General features: G+C 39.6%; 2 protein-coding genes and 2 non-coding genes across 4 annotated transcripts; 1 reads left to right on the top strand and 3 right to left on the bottom strand.

Moving 5' to 3' along the window:
• Nucleotides 1–36: 36 nt before the first annotated feature.
• LOC144643178 (putative ATP-dependent RNA helicase DHX34) lies at nucleotides 37–16975 on the top strand. Its single transcript, XM_078502344.1, has 16 exons — nucleotides 37–247; nucleotides 357–442; nucleotides 1471–1608; nucleotides 2588–2703; nucleotides 4313–4450; nucleotides 5014–5148; nucleotides 5275–5329; nucleotides 5601–5778; nucleotides 5884–5923; nucleotides 6407–6460; nucleotides 6925–7002; nucleotides 12266–12421; nucleotides 12853–12960; nucleotides 13208–13304; nucleotides 14517–15001; nucleotides 15433–16975. The coding sequence occupies exons 1-16, from the start codon at nucleotides 105–107 to the stop codon at nucleotides 16879–16881; spliced, it is 3456 nt and encodes a 1151-aa protein (XP_078358470.1). The 5' UTR covers nucleotides 37–104; the 3' UTR covers nucleotides 16882–16975.
• Nucleotides 7805–7890, bottom strand: Trnay-gua (transfer RNA tyrosine (anticodon GUA)). The gene is given in 2 exon segments: nucleotides 7805–7840; nucleotides 7854–7890. It is a non-coding gene; the product is annotated as a tRNA-Tyr (tRNA).
• Nucleotides 9986–10071, bottom strand: Trnay-gua (transfer RNA tyrosine (anticodon GUA)). Its single transcript is given in 2 exon segments — nucleotides 9986–10021; nucleotides 10035–10071. It is a non-coding gene; the product is annotated as a tRNA-Tyr (tRNA).
• Nucleotides 16976–17771: 796 nt separating the features above from the next.
• Nucleotides 17772–22940, bottom strand: LOC144643213 (neuropeptide Y receptor type 6-like). Its single transcript, XM_078502399.1, has 2 exons — nucleotides 22782–22940; nucleotides 17772–19267 (listed from the first exon to the last, which is right to left on the bottom strand). Exon 2 carries the CDS (start codon nucleotides 19216–19218, stop codon nucleotides 18130–18132), a length of 1089 nt encoding a protein of 362 aa, XP_078358525.1. The 5' UTR covers nucleotides 19219–19267; nucleotides 22782–22940; the 3' UTR covers nucleotides 17772–18129.
• Nucleotides 22941–26208: the final 3268 nt, after the last annotated feature.

Below are 26208 nucleotides of genomic sequence, written 5' to 3'. Positions count from 1 at the left end.
CGGTAAATCAAAACAAACAATATGGCGGCGTTGTAAGCTACATTTTAGTTTGCGTCAGTTCGACGTTTTTAGAACGCTTCTTCAGTCGTTGTCTTTCACAGAAGATGGAAAGAAGCAGAAAAAGGTCTCGTCATCACTTCGAGAGAGAAAAGTCGCCCACCAAAGAAAGGGAAAGATCTGTAATTTGGGAAGACCATCGATCATCCTTAGACGAGCTCTTCTTTCGAGACTGTGATTTGATCAAACGGTTTGTTAATTTAAGTTCATAGTTGCAAAATTAGCAATCATCATTTCTTTCACCATAATATCCTATTTGCTAAAGCATTTGTTTTACTAACGCACCTTATTTTCTTCAGAGGTAGTCAAGATTACAAGGACTTCTGGCTCTTTCTTGAACGTTATGAGGCTTTCCACAAAAGACACGTTGAAAAGCATCCAAAAGGTGAGATAAGGCACCTGTGTACATTAGGAAATTCTGTAAAACCAACTGTTCTGAACGAGGATCCATTAAAAAGCGAAAAACTATTGTTCAAAACAAATCAAGGGAAATCAACTGCTTAATATTGCTGATAATTATGCTGTGGGAAATAACTTGTAAAATTGTACCTGGGGATGTTGGTCAAAACCAGTTGTTTCCAGGTGGGCCAGTCTGCAGAGATCAGGAGCAGTGACACAGTGCAAGGAGGGGGGTGAATAGGTTCGCGGATAGACAGATTTGACTTTAAAAAGCTCCCAGATTGCAGATTTTTTGCGATACATTGAGTGGATTTGCGGATTTCAGAATAAAGCGGATCACAGATCCGCTGAGAATTTTGGCACGGATTCCGGACTCTTCATGTCAAAAAACTCAATAGTAAACAAAGTTTGGATTATTTTGGTCAGTCTTCGCCGGTATGTTGGCAGAATTGTCGCAAAAACTAGCAATAAAATGAAATTTAAAAAAAAAAAATCAGCATCTACTGGTACCGTCCGTCGCAGTGAAACTATACCACACAAATTTTTTCAAGTATTGGGGATTCAGATTTGAACGAAAACAATGGCGGATTGACCAATTTGGCCAAAAAATAGCACGGATTGGCAGATTTGAGTACCCCTATTCACCACCCCCCTGCAAACCACTTGAGCCATGTGAGCCAGTGAGCATTTACATGTATATATAGTGTAACATATAAATATGTAGTATCACCTTTACCAGCAGGTGAGCCATGCAAGCCAAAACTAAATCCCTAATCCCAGTAACCGCAAGATACCTAAGCTAACTGTGTGTTAATGCATAAAGTTGCTAGAACGGAAAAAAGTTGCACCAAATATGAAACCTGCTGAGTATTTTTAGGACAGTCTTAGCACCCCCATGTTCCAAAACGCTCCGCCGCCTCTGTAATGTGTTAGTTAGGTTCAACTGTCAAGACCCAAATTACACCAGATTGTGTTTCTGTTACTCATGATGTAACTACTTTTTCTTCCTAACAGAGAAAGACACTAAAGAAAGGACTTCTCCCCAACTGGGTCTTCCTTTATTATATGACAGGAGGTATAAAATAAATGTTGCACTGTTGTCAAAGGATGTTACCGATGTAACAAGGTATAGCACCACAGGAAAAAAGAAAGGTATATTAACATTGTATCATATACTTTAGATCAATTTTACCCTTGATACAATCTGGTATTTTCTTTTGTCTTATATTCATTATCGTATATTACCATACACCAGAACAAAGGAAAATACCCAATTGTAGCAAAGGTAAAGTTGAACCACAACATATCCAGTAAATTGTATTAATTAATTACACTGTAGAGACTGCTTTTATATTAATGTACAGTTGGACCTTCACAGACTGAGTCACACCTCCAATAGAGAGACATCTCCCATAAGCAGACACCTTTTGTATAACTGCCAACTTTTTCCGAGACATAGCGTAAGATTTTTATTCTGGGAATGCAACCTGACTATATCCAAAAACAGATCTCTCTCTTTTGTATCACTTTACTTCACTTCTTGTTGTACATGTATTTATTTCACATGACAAACTCTGATTATTGTTTTCCCGATGCCCCCAGCAGTTGACAATGGATACAGTAATCAGACTGTGATGTGATATGAAATTCACATCAGAATATTACTCAGCTGTAAGGTTGATTTTTTTGGGTATTAAAAACGAACTAAAGTGCCTTGACGGGGCCTTGGCGTATTTATGGTATGATGAATAAACACACAACAGCGTTCAATTTTTTATGATTTTCTTTGTGTTATATTATTGCCCCTCCTGGCAATTTAGGGGTAATTTGACAAGGGATTTTGGGGGGGTTATTTTTGGTCCAGGGATTTTTTTGGGTAATGTCGGAAGACTAAGGGATTATTTTGGGTCCTGAGTTTTGCCTCCATTCGATCATCCCCGTCATTTTCAGGCCAGAGTACCCCCCCTGGTCAGTAGTCTCTTTTTTGTGCATTTATCCCCCAGATTTTGCATGGCAAGTTTTTTAATCAAGATTTTTTTTTAACTTCATGCTGGAAGGACTAAGAAATAAAAGGGATTACTCATAGTCTAGTAGAGCTTTCATTGATAGAGGTTTTTTTTAACTTCCTCAGTTTATTCCTTCTCTGACAAGAAAGGTGGAAGGCATTCAAAAGAGCTAACAAAAGAAGAGTTTTTGGAATTTAAATCCATCCTGCTGTATTATATTGATTTCTGTCAAAAACAAAAGGTGTGTAATTATACTCAGTCTATATAATTTGTACCTTTTTGTAAAATCTGTCTGATTTTATTCAGGCCATAGTTAATAGAGGGAAATGGTTATGAAACCCCGCAAAGTTCTTTGTTGTAGGTTTTTGTGGCGTTGAGAGTGCACAAAACCTGGCAAAACATAATAGGTGGTTACGTGTGTTCATGCAACTAACCAATAGAAACATTGCGATTACGTAATTCATGCATAGTGTATGAGTGAAAAACAAAAGGTGTGCACCTTCGTGGACCTTTCAACCTAAATCTTGGCCTCTTTGTTTCCTGCTTTGATGTTTGCCGAGATTCATAACCAGTTCCCTCTATTAACTATGTTCAGGCTTAACAGATGTACTTGGCGTGAAAAATATTGGGTTGGGCATTTAACTCTGACCTAATTGTCTTGGCGATTGCTGCCAACACAACATGGTAAAGGGTAAAGGAGCTAAACACACTTGATGATATTGATCTTCGCATTCATGTCCAAAATCGTGATTACTAAACCTTCATCAACTGGCATGCATCATGTTTTTGCAAAATGACTTGCAGTGTACAGCTGTAGTACATGTACATTCACATGATTTGAAACTTGTTATAGTACTTATTAACTTCAGTTACCACTTTATTGAAGCAAAATAAAATGAGTTGAGTTCAGTAATGCAGTGAGTACATATTTCACATATGACAGCATTAACTGAGTAGAAGTGTCAATACTAGGAGTACATGTATTTAACAATTATCCTGCGAAATCGCGCGGAATATCGCCTGATACTTAGCCGACGAGGCCGTAGGCCGAGTTGGCTAAAATCAGACGATATTCCGCAAGATTGAGCAGGATAATTGAGCAGGATAATTGTTTGCAAGATTGAGCAGGATAATTGTTTGTGAGGTCACGGGTTCGAATCCCGTTGAAGCCCTGAATTTTTTTCAGGCTTCTTAATTCCAATTGCTTAAATTGGAAATTCACTGCGATGATCATTTATCACTTTCATATCCATCCGCAGTTCATATATGAATCATTTCACATACATTATATCATTTCACTCCTCTCACGGGAAAATATGAACTCACAATTGACCTCGCTCCCAATGTGTGGCTTCAATAGCTCAGTTGGTAGAGCATCGCACCGGTATCGCGGAGGTCACGGGTTCGAATCCCGTTGAAGCCCTGAATTTTTTTCAGGCTTCTTAATTCCAATTGCTTAAATTGGAAATTCACTGCGATGATCATTTATCACTTTCATATCCATCCGCAGTTCATATATGAATCATTTCACATACATTATATCATAATTGTTTTATTATTCAACAAATTGGCAACGAAACACATTTTGCACATAGAAAAACTGTAATTAAGCAGCGCTTTACAAGATTTCGGACGAATCTTCGCAACCTACGAATATCGCAGGATATCTGTTATGTACGGATGACAGATATCGTTAACATTTTGACCATATATGGGCAGCGCGCGCATCTGTTGAATAATAAGTTACAATATACTATGATGCTGATTAATCCTATTCACTGACCATAAGGCCTACACTATATGCATCGCAAAATTAAGATTAGTTAATATTTTATCTCTGGTCTTTGCAGTTCTCCAAGTTAGTGAAGTTAAAGAAGGATCAGGCAAACCTTCCCATAAGCCATTTCAGGGAGCAGATTGTTGATGCCATAAGTAACAATCAGGCGGTGATTATCGCTGGAGACACAGGCTGTGGAAAATCAACACAGGTAAGTCACAGTGTTTACAACATTTTGCTAGTAACATTGTCCATGTACCTGCTTACTGGTTGTGCCAAGTGTTTCTGGAAATATCTTCCAGTGCTCCCGGAGGGGGGGGATACTCCCTATAATGGACTATAGGGGGAAGCTCCGCCCAAAAGGGGTACCTTTTTCAGGCTTCAGGTATGATATAAGGGAAGGGATTTCCCAAATTGAAGTGTATGAAAGGGTAGGGAAAACTGTCATTTAGGTATTTAAAAGGGCTTCCAAGGGTTTAGAAAAGGGGTGCAGTGTTCTTAAGTAGGTATGTGAAAGTGGGTACCTTTTTCAAAAGAAAGGTATTAAAAGGGGTACCTTCTCTGTCAAAATGGTATATGTAAGGGGTAAGGGGTTAGACCTCAGGGCTGAACCTCCCAATAGCAAACTTTGTTGAGTACACCCCCAGGCTAGTGATGGTTCTCAATCAAACTGAGAACTGTATCTGTTGACTTTCATGTATTATTTTAATCCTTCATGAACAAGTTTCATTACGGTCTCGATTCTGTTCCATTCTTTGATCTTTTCTTTGTCAGGTTCCTCAGTACCTTTTGCAAGCTGGCTTTACACAGATTGCCTGCACTCAACCACGGAGGATTGCTTGCATCTCATTGGCTAAAAGAGTTGGCTATGAAACACTGAATGAGTATGGATCTCAAGTAGCATATCAGGTAAGGTGCACTGTACCATGGATGCTTATAAACAATCATAATATAAAATATATTTTCATAACACGCTAATTTGCCAAAAATAAGTACATGTAAAAAGAGGTCATGTTACTTTTCCTGTAATTGCAGATTCGATTTGAAACCAGCAAAACTCTTGGCACAAGGATCTTGTTTCTGACAGAAGGTACAGTTGTATTTGTCATGGGTATTATTTAATTTAACCAAAAATTCGAAAACAAATCGAACATTAATTTTCCAAATAATTCATTCAGAAATTGTGGACTATGTTCTGGTTAAAAACCATCAGAAAATTCTGTTGCTTTTTCTTTAAGCTATCAAAAATATTTTTTACCGTATGTCTACTTAGAAAAGTGCGTAAATTCAGCACAAATCACGCAAAGTAGCCTTTTGGAGGGCTTTACGCTAAACATAACTTTGTCTTTGGTTGCCTGTAGGCTTGTTGCTGCGTCAATTATCCACTGACCCCACCCTTAGTCAGTACAGTGTTATTGTGGTGGATGAGGTACACGAGAGACATGTTCACGGGGACTTTTTACTGGGTGTGTTACGCGGTTTGCTTCAGGCACGTGCTGATCTCAAGCTGGTTCTTATGTCTGCTACTATCAACATCAGGTAAAAGAGAGTGAAGGGTGGGTGGGGTAACTTTGTTTATGCGAAATTACGGCTCATTGATATAGGTTCACTGTATGACTTGTTTTTCGTCTCTCTTCTTTTCAGCTTGTTCGCAGGTTACTTTACAGGGGCGCCAGTGATTCAGGTTAGTTTAACGTCTTGTACTTCAATGACATAAACGTTTTCGTTTGACTTCTCAAAGTAATCTAACTTGTACTTTCTTTGTTGCTAAACTCTCTGATTGGTGAATAACAGTCTTGCAAGGTGCTCTAATCAATCAGAAAACTTATTTTTTTTAACCTATCAGGAGCAAAACCACAATACACGTGACTTGCATGACGCACGTTTTCCCGCTGATTGCATGTTTTCCCGCTCTTAGCACTGATTGCATGTTATTGGTGCTAACTTACTTTGTTCTTTGAGTTTGTATGCGTTGGTTGTGGTTGGCCAACAGTGTGATTACCTCGGGTTTTTTTGGCACTACTAAAGACAAAAAAAAAACCCGAAAAACTCCAGACGGTCAGATGTATAAATAATATCAACGGCAGCAAGTACGTATTCCGCATCTCAGCCATTAAGTCTGTGTCGCCATAAATTGAAAAACACATTTGATGTCTTTGTGTCGCAGATACCAGGTCGTTTATATCCCATTGAAGTTCGGTACCAGCCTCCGAAAGTAGAGGTAAGTGTACTGTACTTGTTACGTGTACTGGTGTAGCACAATCTCTAGCTTTTATTTACCCCTTTTTAACAAACGACATAAAATTATGCTGATAGGTTTTGGTGTCTTTGATATGTGTCAAGGATGAGAGAACAAGGGTTTTTAGACATTTTAAGTATCTTCCCTTGATGCACATTGTAATAGAAATGTTTCTTTTTTACAAAGAAAAGTCAACGCCTTCGAGCTGCATACAGTTGTACGAGCCCCATTTGATTAACTTCATGTTTGTTAGTTTCTTTCTCTTTTCACCTAAAGCCGCCGTTTATACTTTACTCCCACGGGGTCACTGTCTTTCGGGTCCCTTTCCGCATGTGAATTTTTATTGTTTCTCTTTTCGACTCTTTTTACGCGTTCAGAATTTTGCACGACTTGTTTCTCGCCATATTGTTTTCCTCGTTTAATTTATGAGCCACTTTTTTCAACAGTTTTCCAGTAGCTCAAGACGCTGGGAAAAACTGGACCCCACTCCGTACGTCAGAATCATGCAGCTGATTGATCACAAGGTTTGTTGAAATTCTCATGCTGTTTCTTTTAAACATTGCTACTTCAGATCGTGTGCTTGTTCGTTCGTTGGACTCCTTGATCACGTTAACTATAATATAACATTGCCTAATAATATTCGTTGACGAAGATCTCAAATTTAAAGTTCAAGATGATTAATGGCTTGAGAAAAAGTGTTACCCTGAGGCCTCTATTCTTTCAGTGCAGCTCTGGTTTCAGCGTGTGGTCGCTTAAGATAGCTTATTCTCGTTAACGACCGCATTTTCACCCCGAGGTGGTCCCTTACGAGAACGTGACTGTTTTTGGGAACAGCTCGACAAGGTAGAATTCACTCAGAATTTTCCTGTTGTTCTCATATTCCCGTCTTGTTTTTAGACAGCATTCTTTATTTGTCAAACAGCATGTTTGTCATACTTATGTCCTTGAAAAAAAAAAAAAATAGGATTTAGGGCCTTGAAAAGACCGTGAAATTTTAGTGCCGGAAAGGTACCATTCCTAATCAGTCATGATGAAAGCTCACTGGCAGATAGTAGCAGTCGAACCGAGGCACTTGCCTCGGTAAAAATTTAGAATTTATTTATTTTTTCAGAACTAGGCATTAAAAAAAAAACTACTTTAAAATAATATGAAAGAAGTGGGTTTTTTTTCTGATATTGCCTCGGAAAGACATTTCGTCTGCAGACTATGGCGCCGAGGTCGTTGCAGTTTTCCTCAAAATATACCGCTCTTTACACCAATCCGAAATCTTTAGGAAAAATTTAAGCTCGGAATTTGAGGGAAAAAAGTAGCATGACAAAAAAAATTTCCTTCGAGCCGGATTTGAACCAGCGACCTAAGGATGACCTCTCGCACTCTACAGTCCTCCGCTCTACCAACTGAGCTATCGAAGGAACTACGGTACTTAGGCCACTTTTTATTAACCTGTGTACAACCGTCCCTCTCCTCTAAAAAAATAGGAGACGGATGTACAGAGGCTACTTTTAGGGCCTCTTCATATGATCCCGGTTGACCGGGCTGGCCCAGTTACCGAGATCTCGGCTCACTCCTATTTTCTTGTAAAATTTTGGAAGTGTTCATATGAGAAGGTGGGCCAGCCCGGTTACCGATATCTCGGTTTCTGCAACCGAGATCTCGACAACCGGGAAGAATATTTACCCATATGAACGCTCCAGCCCGGTCGCCGGGACGCAACTTTTTTTGAGAAAATAGCTTCCCTTTCGTAATTGGGTGGTCCAAATGGTTTAATTTTGCCTTGTATCTATTTCCACTTCAGAAATATGCGAATTAGCTTTATTAATAAAGTTAATGGGCCAATAAAGCTACGATAGTCGCGAAAGATGCAACTTTATGTGTCGCCATTTTGCCTTCGTTTCTTGAATTTTATCCCCGTCAACCGGGCTAAAATTTTCCATATGAACAGAGGTCAAAATCCGTCCTGGTAACTGAGACAGCTCGTAAACCGGGCTCATGTGAAGAGGCCCTTAATCATTCATAATGAAATCTCAAGTTTTTTTGTGAACGGGTTGTTGCCAGGTCGTTGCATTGTTTTTCAATTTATTTTCTTAACACCAATCCGAAATCTTGAGGAAAAATTCAAGCTCGACATTGGAGGAAAAAAAATATTAGAACAAAAAAAATTCCTTCGAGCCGGATTGGAACCTGCGATCTAAGGGCCTGATTACATGAGCCGGGCTGGCCCGGTTAGCCGGGCTGGCTCGGTTTGCCGAGATGACTTTCAGCCCGGTATTACATGAGCCCGGTTAGCCGGGCTGGCCCGGTTTGCCGAGATGACTTTCAGCCCGGTTTCAGCACGAATAATCAGAGCACGAATGATCTTAGGGCCTCTTCACATGAGCCCGGTTTACGGGCTGTCTCAGTTACCAGGACGGATTTTGACCTCTGTTCATATGGAAAATTTTAGCCCGGTTGACGGGGATAAAATTCAAGAAACGAAGGCAAAATGGCGACACATAAAGTTGCATCTTTCGCGACTATCGTAGCTTTATTGACCCTTGTAACTTTATTAATAAAGCTAATTCGCATATTTCTGAAGTGGAAATAGATACAAGGCAAAATTAAACCATTTGGACCACCCAATTACGAAAGGGAAGCTATTTTCTCAAAAAAAGTTGCGTCCCGGCGACCGGGCTGGAGCGTTCATATGGGAAAATATTCTTCCCGGTTGTCGAGATCTCGGTTGCAGAAACCGAGATATCGGTAACCGGGCTGGCCCACCTTCTCATATGAACACATCCAAAATTTTACAAGAAAATAGGAGTGAACCAAGATCTCGGTAACTGGGCCAGCCCGGTCAACCGGGATCATATGAAGAGGCCCTTAATCACCTTTTTCCGGCAATATGGTGGTTAATTTTTTGCACTTTTGCAGCTGGATGGGTTACGTTACCTCTACATTCTATTTAGAAGGAGTAGCATTGATTTTTTCGTCGGATATTGTGCTCGGAAGAGAAATTCAATGCTGGCCCGCTTAGCCGGGCTGGCCCGGTTAACGGGATTACATGGAAAATTTTCAGCCCGGCTAGCCGAGATCCCGGCATCGCGATACCGAGATCTCGGCTAACCGGGCTGGCCCGGTTGTCATGTAATCGCGAAGTTGATTTTTGTTGCGTTTAACAGACGTGCCGAGATCTCGGCAAACCGAGCCAGCCCGGCTCATGTAATCAGGCCCTAAGGATGTCTTCTCACACTCTACAGTCCTCCGCTCCTCCTCCGCTCTACCAACTGAGCTATCGAAGGAAGTACGGTATTTGGGTGGCTTTTAATTGGCCCGTGTATAGCCGTCTCCCTTGCCTAAAGGGGAAGGCTGTAGAGAGACTAGAATCTCAAGTTTCTTTGTGAACGGGTTGTTGCAAGGTCGTTGCATTTCTCTTCAAAATATTCTCTTCTTCACACCAATCCGAAATCTTGAGGAAAAATTCAATCTCAACATTTGAGGAAAAAAATACCATGGCAAAAAAAGAAAATTTCCTTCGAGCCGGATTCGAACCAGCGACCTAAGGATAACTTCCCATACTCTACAGTCCTCCGCTCTACCAACTGAGCTATCGAAGGAAGTACGAGCATTGCATTCGAAATCTTTCAACAGTTACCAATGGCTGTGCGATTCCTGTCACAAGTGGCGCATTTAATTTCATTTTAAATAGGAAGAAGCAGATGAAGGATAAAACATTGTTTTATTTCGTTAGCACAAATGTGGATAAAGGTTAAAACACGTTAGCGGCGACGGCCGGGGGAGAGCCTGTTTTGTCAACTCCCTGTCCTTCACTCCACTTATAATTTACCAGATTCTTTTTTTTTGGTGGCGCGCGATGTTTGTTATTTTGTCAGTCCATGAGTTCAGGTGGTATCAAGTTTCGTGAGAGATTTCATTTTTTAATTATTATTTTTTTTTGTCTTTCTGGCGATGCACTCTGACACAATAATGACACAATCGTCTCGCTTGCGGCAAAATGGTGAAGGCACTCGCTCTCAGATCTTCCTCTCCCTTTTTTTCGATTACAAAGACTTCACGAAACACTGCCAGCAGAAAAAAGATAAAAACTTACGTTATTCGTACATATTTTCGCGATTTCAAAACAATCGCGAAATTTAATATGCGCGAAAAAAAAAAAAAACATTGCGAAACCATATTTTAATTTTTATCACAAAAATATAAATGTTAAGATTTTAAGAAAAACGACAATTTTTTTAAGTTTTAAAGACATATTTCGACAGAGCATTTGTCATTTTCAGTTGAATGGTTTACAAAGCACAGAGAGTTAAATAATAAATAGATAAAAAATGCAAATTAAAACAAGTAGTAACAACAGAACATGAAAATGTGTGAATTAGAAGGATAATTTTAGATTTACATGGTGTAATTGCTGATTGAGGCAAGGTAGATTTCTTTTGAATATGGATAGCCTCCTTTATCTTAAGTTGAAAGCTGGTAGAGGCGTGATCTAAAATATGAAAGCAATCTATTGAACACAAGGAGCGACAACCTTCAGAATTCTGAAGGTGTTTGAAAATGTGTGAGGCCTTATCACTGGCTAAGTGCTCACGCACGCGTGTGGCAAAATGTCGGGTGGTTTCGCCGACATGACAGGCATTACAGCCCGCACATGCAAATTTATAAACCACACGCGAACGGAGACCGCCGGGGAAAGGGGGCTTTCACCCCCAAAAGATTACCGATCTTAAAAGAAGAAAAAACTAGTTTGATATCTAAATCATTACAATAGCGCTTAATTAAGTGTCTAATCTTTTTCTGAGTGACAACAGAAAAATAGCCTACGTACGGCAGCTTTAAGTAAAATGTGGGCAAAGTAGTTAAATGTTTGAAACTGCAGCTATTAACCCTCGAAAATATCCTTCCGTCTTGTTTTCGACTAGCACCAGTCACCAAAGTTTCCGCTTACAGCCCCTTTAAATACCTATTAAGATGGCAGTTTTCCCTACCCTTTCACATACCCAAACTTGTGAAATTCCTACCCTTTTATATACCTGGAGCGTGAAAAAGGTACCCCTTTCGGGCGGAGCCTCCCCGTATAGGCCATTATAGGGAGTGCCCCCCCCCCCCGGGGTTTACAGGCCCCTTGTAGTTACATTGAACCAGACGTTATATGTCCAGTGCTGGGTTCCTTAGTCTTTGACGACTGAGCAACTAAACATTATAAACTGCCAACATCACCCAAAACATTGCACACCTATTTACACTGTACCTTTGCGAGGGCGCTTCCACGAGCCACTTTATGATCAATTTGTTTCGTAGTCGTTCCCCTTTCGGATTCTTTTCGCCCTTTTTTACTCTAACGTTTGAATTACCGTAAAGTTAAAAAGAACGACACTCGTTACTTTAAGATTGAGCAGCCTTTTTTTCCATTTCTACAATACAGGGGATCGCAACTTTCAGGGGGTCGCTCCTAGGTAGCTAAAACCTAACGCGCACCATGTTTCGGCCCATCTTATTTTTTTTACATAGCTACAAAGGACAGGTCTTGTTTAAAATAGTTTAACAGATTACATCAAACAGAGTAGTATATTGCCTTGGAATAAGGGTAATCTAAAACAAATAAATGGTTATGTCGTATCTGTTTGATTTTAGTTGTTTCTTATATCAAGTCAAGATGCGTTTGAGGTCATTACTTTCGGGAATTGCGAATGTGAATTTCTTTTGCTTTTGGAGTCGTTAATTTCGGAACGTAGCGGTGTTGTGGCAGATTTATTGTGGAATAAACAATTATATTGATTTCATTTTTTGCAGTACTCTTCAACAGAACGTGGAGATGTTCTGATGTTTCTCAGTGGCATGTCGGAAATCTCAGCGGTTGTTAATGCTGCTAAGGAGTATGCGCAGCAGTCTCGCCGATGGATCATACTCCCGCTTCACAGTTCGCTGTCAGTGGAAGAACAAGATAAGCTTGGATTTATGTTACGTCTATGTTTGTTTTTCCTTCATACAACAATTTCACTTGTAATGGTCTCTGACCGCGGTTTGACTACATTTATGTCCTTAGTTTAAAGAAAAATCAGTAGCCGTTACACTGGAAGCCCGTTAACTCGACCACCAGTGGGTATTCAGGAATGGTCGTATTAAAGGGGTTATTGAATGAAGAAAATAACTGACTGATCTTTTCTTTGGGACAAAACAAAATGTTCATAACGTACATGTAACGGGTTTCACTCTTACTAATTTCATATCGAATGACGTTGGCCCAGAACTCTTTATTATTGCATTGTTCATGATTGCGCACTTGGAAACGATTGAGATGTGTATTGGTAATAAATGGACATTTTCTGAAGTTTGCTCTTTTGGAATTGATCATTGCACTGATCGAACTATTTCCGCAGGTTTTTGACGTAGCCCCTGACGGTGTTCGAAAATGTGTTGTCTCCACAAACATTGCCGAAACTTCCATCACAATAGATGGTATAAGGTTTATCGTGGACTCTGGAAAGGTAACGTATTCCTATAAGAAGGGCTCTGTTTTAATTCTTCTCGTTATTTTGTATGGGTATTTGATTTCGCAAGAGGAAGAAGCATGGGGGGGGGGGGAGGGGGAGGGGGAGGTTTCCCAGAAACTAAGTTGGGGTGTGCCGCTGGATTATAGAGGAACGAACAAGTTACCCTGTACTAGACTTAACTCTATTCCAGACACACTGGAACGTGTCTTAAACACCAACATATATATGTGACAACCCACAGGTAAAAGAGATGAGCTTTGATACCGAGGCTAAAATGCAGCGACTCCGTGAGTTCTGGATTAGTCAAGCGAGCGCTGAACAGCGCAAAGGAAGAGCTGGTAAGTTTTTGCTTTTCATCTGTCACTTGTTTTACTTTGCTATTTAGAGCGGTTTTCGATAAACTGATTAAAATGAGTAGCTGTGTTGGCTTCGATTTTGGACTTTCAAAGCTCTGTAATTATTGCTTCAAAAAAAATACTTGTAATACGTGCTGTAACCAAACAGAGGAGACATGCCGGTTTCAATTTTAACCAATCAGGAGTACAACCAAATCAACTGTGACTTGGCTTACTCGCGTTTCCCGCCGTCGGTTGCATGTTTTGCTGCGCTTGGCGGCGGGCGGCGGTTGCTTGTTTTCCCGCGCTTGGCGCCGGTTGCATGTTTCCCCGCGCTTTGCGCCGGTTGCATGTTTTCCCGCCCTTGCCGCCGGTTTCATGTTTTCCCGCCCTTGCCGCCGGTTTCATGTTTCCACGCCCTTTGCGCCGGTTGCATGTTAGCCTAAGTGTCAGGCCTTCCTGAAGGGGAAGGGGGGAGGGTTAAATTCCCTTCCCGCTCCTTCTTTTCCCTTCCCCTCAAGAAAAGCCTGATACTTAGGCTAGTTGCATGCTTTCCTGCGCTTGGCGCCGGTGTATTTTTTTTTAACTTCTGCCGTCCACGTTATTGGTTTTTTAGCGCTCGCAAAGCTGATCACCCCAATTCGATTCAATCTCCATCCTCGGTTTGTTTGTTATTCAGTCGAAGCTCTCTTAGCGGACACTCTCGTAAGCGGACAGCTCTACTTACGGCCGCTTTGTCTGAAACCCCGTTTTAACTCCCATACGAACTCTGTATTTCTACATTCTCGTAAGCGGACATTCCCATAAGCGGCTGCGGACACTTTCAGAGATTGAGACTTAGACTTTTTCTTTATTTTTAAGCTTGCGTAAGCGGACACCCCCCAAAGAAAATATCCTATTAACAACCTCTGTATCTTGTTTTTATCAATCAACTTCACATCGCCGTTCGTCACATTGATTTTACAGTAATAACAGTACCATATTTCAGTGTTAGTTTTGTCGTCAACCAAGTCTGTCCGGTTATTGTTAGCTGGGCAATCTCCCGTATGCGGCCATCTATCCACTACACCTCTGGTGGCTGCTTACAAAAACCGTAAGCGGCCAGCTCCAGTTACGGACACTTTTTTCGCGTCCCGAGGGTATCCGCTTACGAGAGCTTCGACTGTATTATGTTTTCCTTTTCTGTTGATAAATTTTTGTGTTTGTAATTTTCAGGTCGCACGGGTCCTGGTGTGTGTTTTCGTTTGTATTCTGAGACTGACTACCAAGCCTTCTCTCAGTACACCACTCCTGAGATCCAGCGTGTCCCTCTAGACTCCATTATTCTACAGATGCTCTCCCTTGGCATCAATCGCATCCGGGAGTTTCCATTCATAGAACCGCCACCAGCCTCGAACGTTGAGAATTCAATTCACACTCTAAAACAACAAGGCGCCCTAACAGAGGATGAGATCTTGACTCCAATTGGTCAGATGTTGGCTCAGCTGCCTGTTGATGTCGTCATTGGAAAGGTGCTTTTGATTGGCTCGGTGTTTCACGTCATTGAACCCGTGATGATCATAGCGGCTGCTCTTAGTGTCCAGTCTCCGTTCACACAGAAGATGGGATATGACTCAGTTGTAGCGTCGCTAAGGCAGCCCCTAGAGTCAGACCATGGAGATCTGTTTACGCTGTTGAATGCCTATGATGAGTGGCTGCAGGTTAGTAAGAACAAGCAATATTCACGTTAAAAGGGAATTATAACCACAGACTTAGAGTGGCTTTCTGTTGTTTGCAAAACTCAATCGCTCAATCCATTCATCTATCGGTCGGTCGGTCAATCTGAAGATGACTCTCGACCAGGTTGTAGAAACATCAGTCACCAACAACAGTTCTTTTCGGAACTACTTTCACCGTGACCCGGACGATCACACTATACGAACTACTGATACTCCTGGGTTCAAACCATTTACTACACTGTATAATTGATCGATCGATCAGTCAGTCAGTCAGTCAGACAGTCATCAATGACAATTAGTAGCAATGGTCGGACACCTTTGATGCAGGTGACAGTACTTTCATTCCTGGAAATGTTCACATTAAAATTACGGGTGATGAAGGACAACCTTTTCTTCCTCACTTCGCTTTTTAGGTTAAGAGTCGTGGAGGTTCTTCTCGGAAATGGTGCAAGCGCAGAGGTCTGGAAGAGCAGCGTTTCTACGAAATGTCGAAACTCAAGCGTCAATTTGAGGATTTATTGCCGGATCATCTGCTGCTGGATCCCGAGGAACGGGACGAAGACGAGGACGAGCGGGATCGAGAAAAAGACAAAAGGCGGGAGTTGAAGAAGCTGAAACGAGACCACCGCAAAACAGCGAGGAAAACAAAAATGCTGAAATTAGATGACGACGAGCAGAGCGCAGGCGAGGAGGAAGAGGAGGAGACAAAGACCGACATCCGGGATCTCGAATTTAAACTCACACACGACTTGGACAAGCTTGAGGCTGGAAGTACGGCCAGGCGTAGCTTTACTCTGCGAGATATCAATCTACTAAAGATTATTCTTTGTAGTGGCCTGTATCCAAATCTCGCCTTGCCAGACGAGAACAACACAAACAAAAGGGACTCGGAGCAGTTGTTTCATAGCCAGTCGAAGCAATTTCTTCAAGTTCTTCCTACCAGTGTGTTCGCGAATCGACCTCAGTTACTGCAACTCACCGACACCCCTGTTAAATATCAGTTGCTGGCGTATGTTTCTCTTCTGGAGACCAGCAAACCATATTTGGTAAACGCCATGCGAGTCCCAGCGTTGCAAACTCTTCTGCTGTTCGCAAAGAGCCTGGACACTAACGCTGATTTAACCCGCTTTGTTGTTGATTGTTGGCTTGAAATTACTCTTTCAGACAACGCGACTGGGCAAAAGGTAGTGACTGCTGTGCAGCAGCTACGCGCCACGTGGGCGCGCTTGTTGAAGATCCGATTTGAAGAGATTAAAGACAGGCGAGATCGGAATTCAGCAACGCGACGAAACAAGGAACTTGACCTGGAGAGTCACTTGGCAAACAAACTGTCTGAATTCCTTGACAGTGATGTTTCCTACTCGCTCCGACGTCTTCTGCCATCTGAAAGCAGGTACATGTACCTTGGTCCCATCGGTCAAACACAGAGCGATAGTGAATTTGAAAACGCGTTCCCTTTCTTAGGAAGCTCTGAGCCACATCCAACCAAAGGGGGCGTCAGTGTGAACGAATACCTGACATACAACTGCCTGCAGGACACTGTTATGGCCGAAGCTGCTTCAGCAGCTGCTCAATTCATTTCTAAACACTGGCGCTGTGAGAAGTGCGGGCAGAAAATGTTGGTGACTGTTTTAGAAAGGTTACAACATCAAGAGGAATGCCAACACGAGGAACCTGTCGATCAAAGCGACTCAGCGGTCGCCGACGTTGCGCAGTCGCAGACGAAAGACAAATCAGCTGCCGTTGATTCTTCGATTGAACGATTAAGAAAGCCATATTACTGCGAAACGTGTCAATCACATTTTTCGTTTACGAGTACTGAAATTTTGAAGCATAAGAAATCGCATGTTTCGTCGACTTGACTTGTAAGTGAATTCTGCAAGAGACGACTGTTTTGTATCAGCTTGAAAGAGCCTTCTTTAACCTACATTATTGGTAGTGAAATTTTCTGGGCTTAAAAAATTGATGTACAGAAGTTCCAGACTTTTAATTTCTCCGTCTTTCAACAACACATGTCAGTAAAACCTACACTTTTCACCTCAGAAACTTTTATGAAACACCTGCTCACTCAAAATGTTTAAACACTTATAAATGACCAGCGTATGTGTGCAATTTGTAATTTGCTTCTATGTCGCAGCATGAACAACCAATCAAATCACCGTTTTAAAATGGTGTGTGAACAGATTTGAGCTCCAGCTATCTTTTGTGCCGGCGACTTCTGTCAGCATTTGATGGACGGACTGTTTTTTTTTTTTGTTCAACATAGTTGCTTTCTTCATATATCTTTACGGAAAATGTAAGTTGAAAACCTTGAAAATAAAAACTGTGGTCTGTGGGAGTGTTTATACCAAAAATGCGTTTGAACCATTCTGTCGAAGGTAGTCAGTTGGTATTATCGGTTTTATGTTTGGTAGTTACAGTGTGTATATTTATTGTTTTGTGTATAACTACTCTCTTCTTTTAATTACCTGCTCGTCGCGACAGGAATACAATGAATTATAAATTATGGCCTTAGATAAAAAGAAAATGTAAATCCGACCTCTTTTGTTTGCACTTAGCCTCGGTGACTGGTTTGAAACGAAGCTTATTACAACGTCTGTTCTTTTTTTAGCAAACTTAGCTGTGATCGACATAAAATTTCTCCCTGTGGTATTATTATATACTAGAACATGTATAAGTTGAGAATTACGTAAATGATCTCCAATGAAAAATTGTGTTGATAGTTCAAACAATTCTTTCTTGTATTGCTGTAAGAAACGTATCGAGACCTGTACGAAAAAATTCTATGTTGACCGTAGGGCTTAAAGACTAGCAGGACTAACTAATGTACTTGTAATCCTATAAATAATAAAGTCCTAGTTAAAAAGCTTCTTAGTTGATCAGGGTTTAAAATTGTTTTGAATATAGAAGTTGCTTAGCTTTAATATTATAATATTTGATTTTAATATATCGCTGTTATACTTATGAAATTTAGTCATGAGTCTCACGCATGTCGGATACAATGGGCACGGCAAATCTTGAATATATTACGTATCTCACGATCATGATGTTGCTGTTTCTTAACGGCCATATGGACTGGTTTCATTTAAGCTTTATATTCTATAAATCGGTTATACTTCGTCCTCTCTTTCACTTTGGCTGGTACTGCTTGCTAGTTTGACCGTTGTTCCACGTAACGCATTGTTCCGTCGTAATGCGTGAGGAGTTCCGCGCAAAGATTTCAGAAACCTGTTCGTGTCCTTGGTCGAGTCCCTAGAGAACATCCTCTTCAAATCCGCTCTGAAACTGCGACTTAATGTTGTGTACAGAATCGGATTGAAGCAACTGTTTGCGGTGGTTAAAAGTCTCGCAAACTCGTACAACTGCCGGGTGAAATGGGACGACAATAACGCTGGATTTGATATGATACTTAAAATTATCACTTTGCCAGGTAAAATGCAGAACGCGTATACCAACACTAAACCGGTCAACAACTTTGTTGTTTTTCGGTTTTGCTTCATGCGTCTCTCGGCAGCATCTACGCTGGTATAAATCCCTTGCTTGGAGTTCAATTTATGAGCTTTTCGCAAGTGAAAGACAATTCCAACGTAGAAGAAAATGATGCAGAATGCTGGGATTACGAACTGCGGGACTATCAACGCCATGATGTAAGTGAGATTAAATGAAAGCTGGTTTGGCCACCAGTTTACGTCAATCAAGCACCTTCCATTAGGTTCCATGGTCAAAGCAAACACGAATGGAACTTGGAGCAAGCAGGAGTAAACCCAACTAAATAACACCATCACCAGAGCCCTTCTCTTGCTTAAACGGGGCGACAGCGTCTTTACAATCGCCTTGTATCGCTCGTAGCCGATGCAAATTAACATCGATCCCGAAACTGTGACAGAAACAGAGCTCAAAACGTTGATGAACTTGCAAGGAACAAATCCAAACGGCCATATGGACTGGTTTTCTAAGTACGCGAGGTCAAACGGAAGGTATAGTAAAAGAACCAGTAAATCGGACAAGGCGAGGGTTAGTATGAAATATCCTTTCGCTGAACAGAATTGTTTGCTCTTTGCGCCAAGGATAATTGTACAGACTGACAAATTTCCCGTCACGCCGATCACGAAGACCAAAGGGTATAAGACCAGGCGCACAATTCGAACAGCCACATGTTCTTCGTAAAGAAGACCTCCGTTTGTTGTAGTATTATTCATGTTTCTCTTTTAACTCGTCAGCTTCTTTGTTGTTGTTTAAATGAAATTTCTGAAACGAAGCAAATTAAAAATAGCATTATTAGGCAGTAGCGTTGTTTTCAATTTACTCAATGGCCAATCGAATGAGGGCTGTCAATGGCATATACCAAAATTACTTCCCTAATTTACAAATTGCAGTCAATCCTTAAATTGGATACTACCTCGAGCTGTCGAAAGTTAACGAGCTAAAATCTGTTTTGGCACCTTGAAAAGGCAACTTTGAATATGAATGAACATTATCTTTTCATAATTTAATAACAACTCAGGAAAACCTGATCAGAAACGATTTTACTTGTCGTTTGCTTTGACACTCGAGGGGACAAGTGTATATATTGCATATGATTTAACAACTAAGCGATCTATGTAAAGTATATGAAATAATTCATTTATGTGAAAGTGAAGAAATGATCCTCGCAGTGAATTGCAATTAAAGAATTCGAAAATGCAAAGAAGGAAACCAGAAAAAATTCTGGCTTCAACGGTTTTCTGTTTTTTTTTTCTCTCTTGCAATTTCTTTAATTGCATTTCACTGCGAGGATCATTTCTTCACTTTAAGTGATCTATGTAAAATCAAGCTTATACGAGCTAGTGCTGATTGAGTGTCAAGTGAAAAATAATAATCTCAATAGTGTTTGCTATTTAAGCAATTGCAAAGAAACTTGAAAAAGTTAAGGGGGTTCAATTAAATTTGAAGCCATGACCTTTGCGTTAACGATGAGATGTTTAACCTACTGAGCTATAAAACATATGCCTGGGAGCAAGTCAGTTGAGAGCCAGTGTGTTCATATGGTCCTTGTAGGAGCTAAATAGAAGACTAATTGGCTTTTCACACCGCAACGTTTGCTTTTCTCGATTTTGTTTCGCGGGTTTTTTTTTCTTTACGAGGCTCCTAATTACAACTCCAGGATCAAATACAAAATATTCAATTTTGTGTGTAATTTTAAATTTTTAATTCGAATTCAAAACTGGTGTCTATAATGGAGAAAACAAACTATTAGTGAAGTGACAGCAGTTTTTTCAGCCTATTCTAGGGTAAGCATTATTTGAATGGTAAATTAATTGATTAGTTTCGAAGGAGACCTGCGCGCATTTCAACCACGTTTCCAAGTTGCCATCACGACCGAGTAATATGAATTGGGAGCAAAAGCAAAATGCAAAAATCAATACAATTTTAATTTTAGTTCGTGATGTACAAAATTCCCTTCAGTTTTAAGGTTCAACCCTCATGGTTTATTCAGTACGAAACACAACAAAGATGTAATAAAAACACAAAGAAACAGGGATGGGAACAACAAAACTGAAAACAATAAGCATATGTTTTGGGATGTTCCTTTTGTCACGTTTCATCTATAAAAATATAATAAGAACTGAATAAAAATAAAACCAATAAAGTTGGGACGAAGGTTTTTTTCGTTTAATTTTTTCTCGACTCCAATCCTTTAATTTTTCGCCTCGTTTCATTCTGGCAATGGATGTCTCTGTTTAGGACGCATGCGCGTGCTGTGTTTTGGTGGTAGACCGTCGTTTTAACCATTTCGTATAAATCCCGTATAAGCAGTTCATAAGAATCAAGGACTTGCCTTAAAGAGAAATTCTCTCACTGCCTATCAAGAAGCCTTAAAAGAAGAAAGAAGTGTTCAGATATTGATATCAGAATAACCCTGAATAATTTACCCGGTATTGGGTAATTTTGTGAAGAAAGAAAATTTCATTGTTTTAAAAATCCATTGTTTTAGTTCAATAACTGGCCGTTTTGAACTCTTTTTTGCAGAAAAAGTTGGAAGAAAAGTTTAATTTCTCAGAGTCATTAGATTCAAGACTCAGGGATAAACGTTTTGGAGGTTTCAATTACCACTACCTAATAAGTGTTGACAATTAATTCTCAATCAGAGCAATATTCCTTGTTTGCAAACTGACCCGTCGTATATCAAGTTGTTTGAACAGGATTGTGAAATACTAATCCTAACTAAAAAAAATAAAACGAAAAAACAAAGAAACAAACAAAACCGACCCAATGATACTAAAAATTAGAGCACCACTAAACAGAAATATGTTTTAGTTTACGCATAAATAAAGAGGGATTTTAATAAACTTTAAAACTTGAAATAGATATACCAAAATACCGAAAACCCAATTTAAAACGCCTGTACATCGTACACCCAAAACCTCTTAGCGTTAAATTAGTTTCGAGTTACTTACTGTAAGTTAACATATATTTCGAGTAAAGACATTCAGTCTAGCTATTTGTACGCAGTGAACGAATTATATCCCTTACTGAAACTGACGCAGTTATTAAAATTTAATCAACTTTTTTATAGAACAACTTTTCTTCTTTACAATGATTGTAAATTAGCAAGTGTTTCCCTTTAATATTATAGCTTAAAAACAAACGTCTGTCTGATTCTGTTGTGTTCATATCTTAAATTAGCATAGATCGTGGGTTGTCTGTCTTTACTGTAATGCCAATTTAGTGATTCTTCACATGAATACAAAATGTATCTCGTTGCTTCGCCTTTTTTACCGATAAATTTCACTCTGTCTAATAGTGGATCCAAATAATTGGTGTTTTTCACATGGAAAAACTCAAAAACTATCTTCAACCTTTTCCTCAATTGGTCGCGTTCTAAAGCCGGCTCAAAACGCACTCGTAAAAAACCGCAGAGATCAGGAGGGGTATCAAATGGTTTTTGCGAGCATGCGAGCACAGCGTTTTTCTTTGCGAGCACGAGCATTGACAAAAGTTAGCCTTGCGAGCAACGAGCACTTTTCAAAAACTACCTCCACTAAAAAACGAGCGTGCGAGCACTTGTAAATTTATGCGAGCATGAGCAAACGAGCACCCACTAAAATTTTGCGAGCATTCTGAGCAAAAGACTAATTTTGCGAGCACTGCAAAATTTTGATAGACCATTCATGACCCCTATCAGGACGTGTAACGTCTTAAAAACACGAGATATTTCTCGTCTCGTCAAAGGACATTTATTTTTGCATGAAAGTGACAATAACTTGATGAGAAAAACTTGCCGACACGGAACAAAGCGCCAAGTTATGTCTCAAAAAATAACAATAAGGGAAAAACAAAACAAAAACCATTTTGTATTGGGCATTGTTTTAACTCGACGTAGGCGACAAACCTTTGAGAGACAGTTTGCGTGAATCTTTCATCTTGACTGAAAATATGTAAATGGTGTCTTTAGGCCAAACGAAGTCACTTTCTGAGTGCATAACATCGAACTCAAAGTAAAGTTGTATTTGAATTAGCGAAAATTATTATTCCCAAGTATTGAAAGAATCGAGCATTCATCGAGGCCTTGACCAGCAAATTAGCTTGTGATGACCTAAATTTAAAACAAACTTGAATAGCTACTCCCACCTTATTCATGGTTGAAATATTTTAAAATTTGTGACTTTGCTTTCACTGGTTAAGATTTTCTTTAGAAAATAACTAAAACTCGGCTAGCCCATAAAACTGCCCTGTCAACGAACAATGTATAAAATGACACAATATAATAAACGATACTCACCGTTTGTGAAAATTGAATAAAAAATATCAGTTGAAGAAAGACATGATTAAATCATCGAATGATTCTTGCCCGGTACCGTTCTAAACACTTGCCATAATTGTTTCAGGGTTGAATTTGTGTTGCTCATGAAATCGAAGCCTTGATTCAAAGAAGAACTTTTGTTACGTGCTCGTTCAGAATTCAATGTGTTAAATAAATCGGAGCATAACATAAAAGGAGGTATTTTCCTTGCGTCTCATTGGTCGTCCCTTGTTTTGTTTGGTGCGTAGACACTCGACGCGTTTCCCCTCAAATAACCGGTTTATTAAATTTACCATGGCAACAAATGCACGGTATTTTATTGCTGTGAAATACAGAAATATAAACTAAACACTTCGTCCTTCATTTATCGCGTATATTTGTACGTACGTCATTTAAGGCAAATTGGTTATGTGTTAATTGTAAGCCGCAATGGCGTGGGCCGTGATCTGAATTTCTCGCCATTAAGTTCAAAAGAGAAGGTGCTATAATGTGACTACTTCAGTTAATCCTTTGTAAAGGAGAAAGTTCAAAAATTAATTTACAATCTTAGTTTCGCAATATAAATTGCAATTAGCAGCCATTCACTGAAGTGGCAAGATTATATTGACACAAGGGAAGACAAACAACGAAAACATAAGAAAATTTATCCTCAATGTATGTTAAAAATGAAAAACCGCTTCCTGAAATAATTAAGCGAAAAGCATTTTAAATTAGCTTTAAACTAATAAAATGAAGTGAGACGGAGATTTCACAGCCAGTAATAGCCAAACTGACCACTTGAAAATATTTTTGTACGCGACAAGCACGTTTATTACATCCGCGCCTCTCTCGAAAGCTGAAAAACAACATGTCTTTAAGTTTGATTTTTCAGGTTTGTCCAAAACTTAACTTGAAAGCCACTTTAGAGAAACAACCCTTTCTATCAATATGATCTGAGATCTTATCCGAGATTAAATAATTAACTTAAACGAGGCTTATTTTTAAGATTTTCTATTCTGCTAAAACCGTTTTTTGTGGATAAACACGACCCGATTCGGGGCGTGTTTTTAAACTTAAGGCGTTGATAAATTCATTTTCGCTTGCACTGAACGCAGCTGTTTATTTATCGGCGATTCCTTTCCGTCCAGTTGTCAAACAAACCTTTCTCAACTGTGTTCGAATTAATTTGTATCTTCGCGTGCGTTTGTGAGCGACGAGGTTAAAACCAAAAATTACACGGAAGAAAATGTATTACTGAAAGAAAAGAGATTTTTAGTGCAAAGACCCTATCCTCCACATTGTTCCTGGAGAAAAATCTGAAATAATTTATCTAGATTCTTTTTAACCAAGGTATGTATTACCCCCTTTTTGACTGAATAGGGTAAAAAAACAACAACTGAAAACGTGACTAAAAACTTTGCGTGCACGAACGAACATTCTCTGCACGTCCCTCCCCAAGTTGGTGACGACAATTGTAAATCAGATCACAGGAACCTTGAGACGTTTTCCTCCAATTTCCGTTCAAATCCATGTTAGTCAGGGGTTTCACGTTTGAAAATATTTACCTTTTTAAAAAGACGTAAACGTATTTCGGAAAAACTGGTTGTGAGACTTTGCATGTAAACCACTTTTGCTGTTTCTGTTTGCTGGCGTATTTACTAGTATGGCATCGTGCAATAAGCGGACTGAAAACAACATGTTTCTCGCACTATACGACACTTATCTTATCACTAATTTGCTTTGTCCTGTTATTTTTGAAATGTCTATCTCTTATTGTGGCCCTGAAAAACGACAAACATGCAAATGAAAATATGCAAATTATCTAAAAATTAATAGACACGAGATATTTTTAATGACGATTTGAACACGTCTTATCTTCTACCGTTTTTACCGTCTATAATTTCCCTTTGCTGATTGCTAGGAAAGGAATTTTGAAATTCGGCAAATTTCACATGGTTATGAAGGGTCAAAAAACGACCAAATGCCACACTGAATCACCCCAGGCCAAGTTGAGACTCGTGGCGTTCAAAATCGTGCAGGTGGTCTACAGTTTCTTGTGAAGGGCTCATTTGATCAGGATTGGCACATGAAAACTTTCGGCAACCACACTATTATCAAGATTATCTCTGCCCTGTAGACAATTTTGCAAGGATGGTGTGTTAGGATAGTGGAATTTGTAAACAAGCACTAGAAGAGTTTTGAAATGTAGAGGATAAGCGTTTCTATTATTCAGAAAAAAAATACTTACTCTTCTATATACCTTATTACATGAAATGTTTGCGACACGTTAATTTCGCGATTTTGAGTTGCGCATATTTTGCGATACTTACGAAAATTTTGTAATTTGAATCACTTTAATTTCGCGTTTTTGAGTAAGACACAATTGGCATTTTCTTGGCATAATAATTTAACATGCCCTGGATTTAAATAAAACGACTTCATCAAAGGAACAATACATCAAAATTAACAAAAACGCAAGTAGTCAGGTGCCCAGGAGTCCAAAATGTGACACCCACGGGCATTTTTGTCTGATTTTTGGCAACATAGCCATTTTTACTAAATCGAGTACGCTGATTTCGAAAATCAATGTTGCCAAGCTTAATTCTTGCGTTAAGATGATGTTTTGATGCATTTAATTATGACGTCATGGTCCAAATAAGGAATTTTCTTTCCTTTAGCTATTTTAAGCATAATTCATCCAGAAGTTCGTTCAAAACATTATTAGTATACTGTAAAATGATTTTAAAAATTTGTCTGATAGTTTTTATACCGTTTCTATGAATATCAAGCCGTCTTGTGGGAATTGACCACGCCCTCTCATAAAAAATGACTTTATCACGGGTATAGTGTTAACATTTTGTTTAAAAATGAATGTGATTCTTGTATTAATAAAAAGTAGTAATTGAATTGCTCCACAAACATCAGCGATGTTTGACATACACCATAACGACTGCTTTTATCCACAAAGAGAGTGGCAAGGAGAGACAGAAGCAAGATAATGAAGCTGAGAATTCTGTACATTCCACACAACAAAATCCGGGTTGTTCTTGTCACGGACAAATGAGACATTGCAAAAAATTGTCAAGAAAGATCTCGTGACTCTAGAAATAAAACAAGATCTTTCGATTGGACAGACTCAGCTTGAACGATTCGTGGAATGGAGGCTACTATCTTCAGACAGAGAGGAAGAACGGGAACGGGAAGAAGGGATGGAAGACAAACTTTCGTGACCCTGTTCGCAAGAATAATCCACCTCTATTTGCCAGCCTTTATGAAGTTAAAAGTGCTGCAACTAGCCGCAAAAAGAGAAAGACTTTAAATTTGCATGGAAACCAGAGTATTCTATGTTGTCTAGTCACGGTGTATGAAGGCAGGCGCGAGATAAACATGCAAGCCATATTGTAGCATCTGAGGTATAATGCCGGTG

Source organism: Oculina patagonica, chromosome 2 (genome assembly GCF_052425735.1).
Source record: "Oculina patagonica isolate OP01 chromosome 2, crgOcupat, whole genome shotgun sequence".
Classification (NCBI taxonomy): Eukaryota; Metazoa; Cnidaria; class Anthozoa; order Scleractinia; family Oculinidae; genus Oculina; species Oculina patagonica.
The sequence above is the reverse complement of the archived record's forward strand: the minus strand, read 5'-3'. Positions and strand labels throughout refer to the sequence as shown.

Excerpts from the sequence above, each read along its gene's own strand:
- LOC144643178 (XM_078502344.1), top strand. The coding sequence starts at position 105 with ATGGAAAGAAGCAGAAAAAGGTCTCGTCATCACTTCGAGAGAGAAAAG. Across the intron at positions 443-1,470 it reads CGTTGAAAAGCATCCAAAAG|AGAAAGACACTAAAGAAAGG; the intron begins GTGAGATAAGGC and ends TCTTCCTAACAG. Across the intron at positions 1,609-2,587 it reads CACCACAGGAAAAAAGAAAG|TTTATTCCTTCTCTGACAAG; the intron begins GTATATTAACAT and ends TAACTTCCTCAG.
- LOC144643213 (XM_078502399.1), bottom strand. The coding sequence starts at position 19,218 with ATGAATAATACTACAACAAACGGAGGTCTTCTTTACGAAGAACATGTG.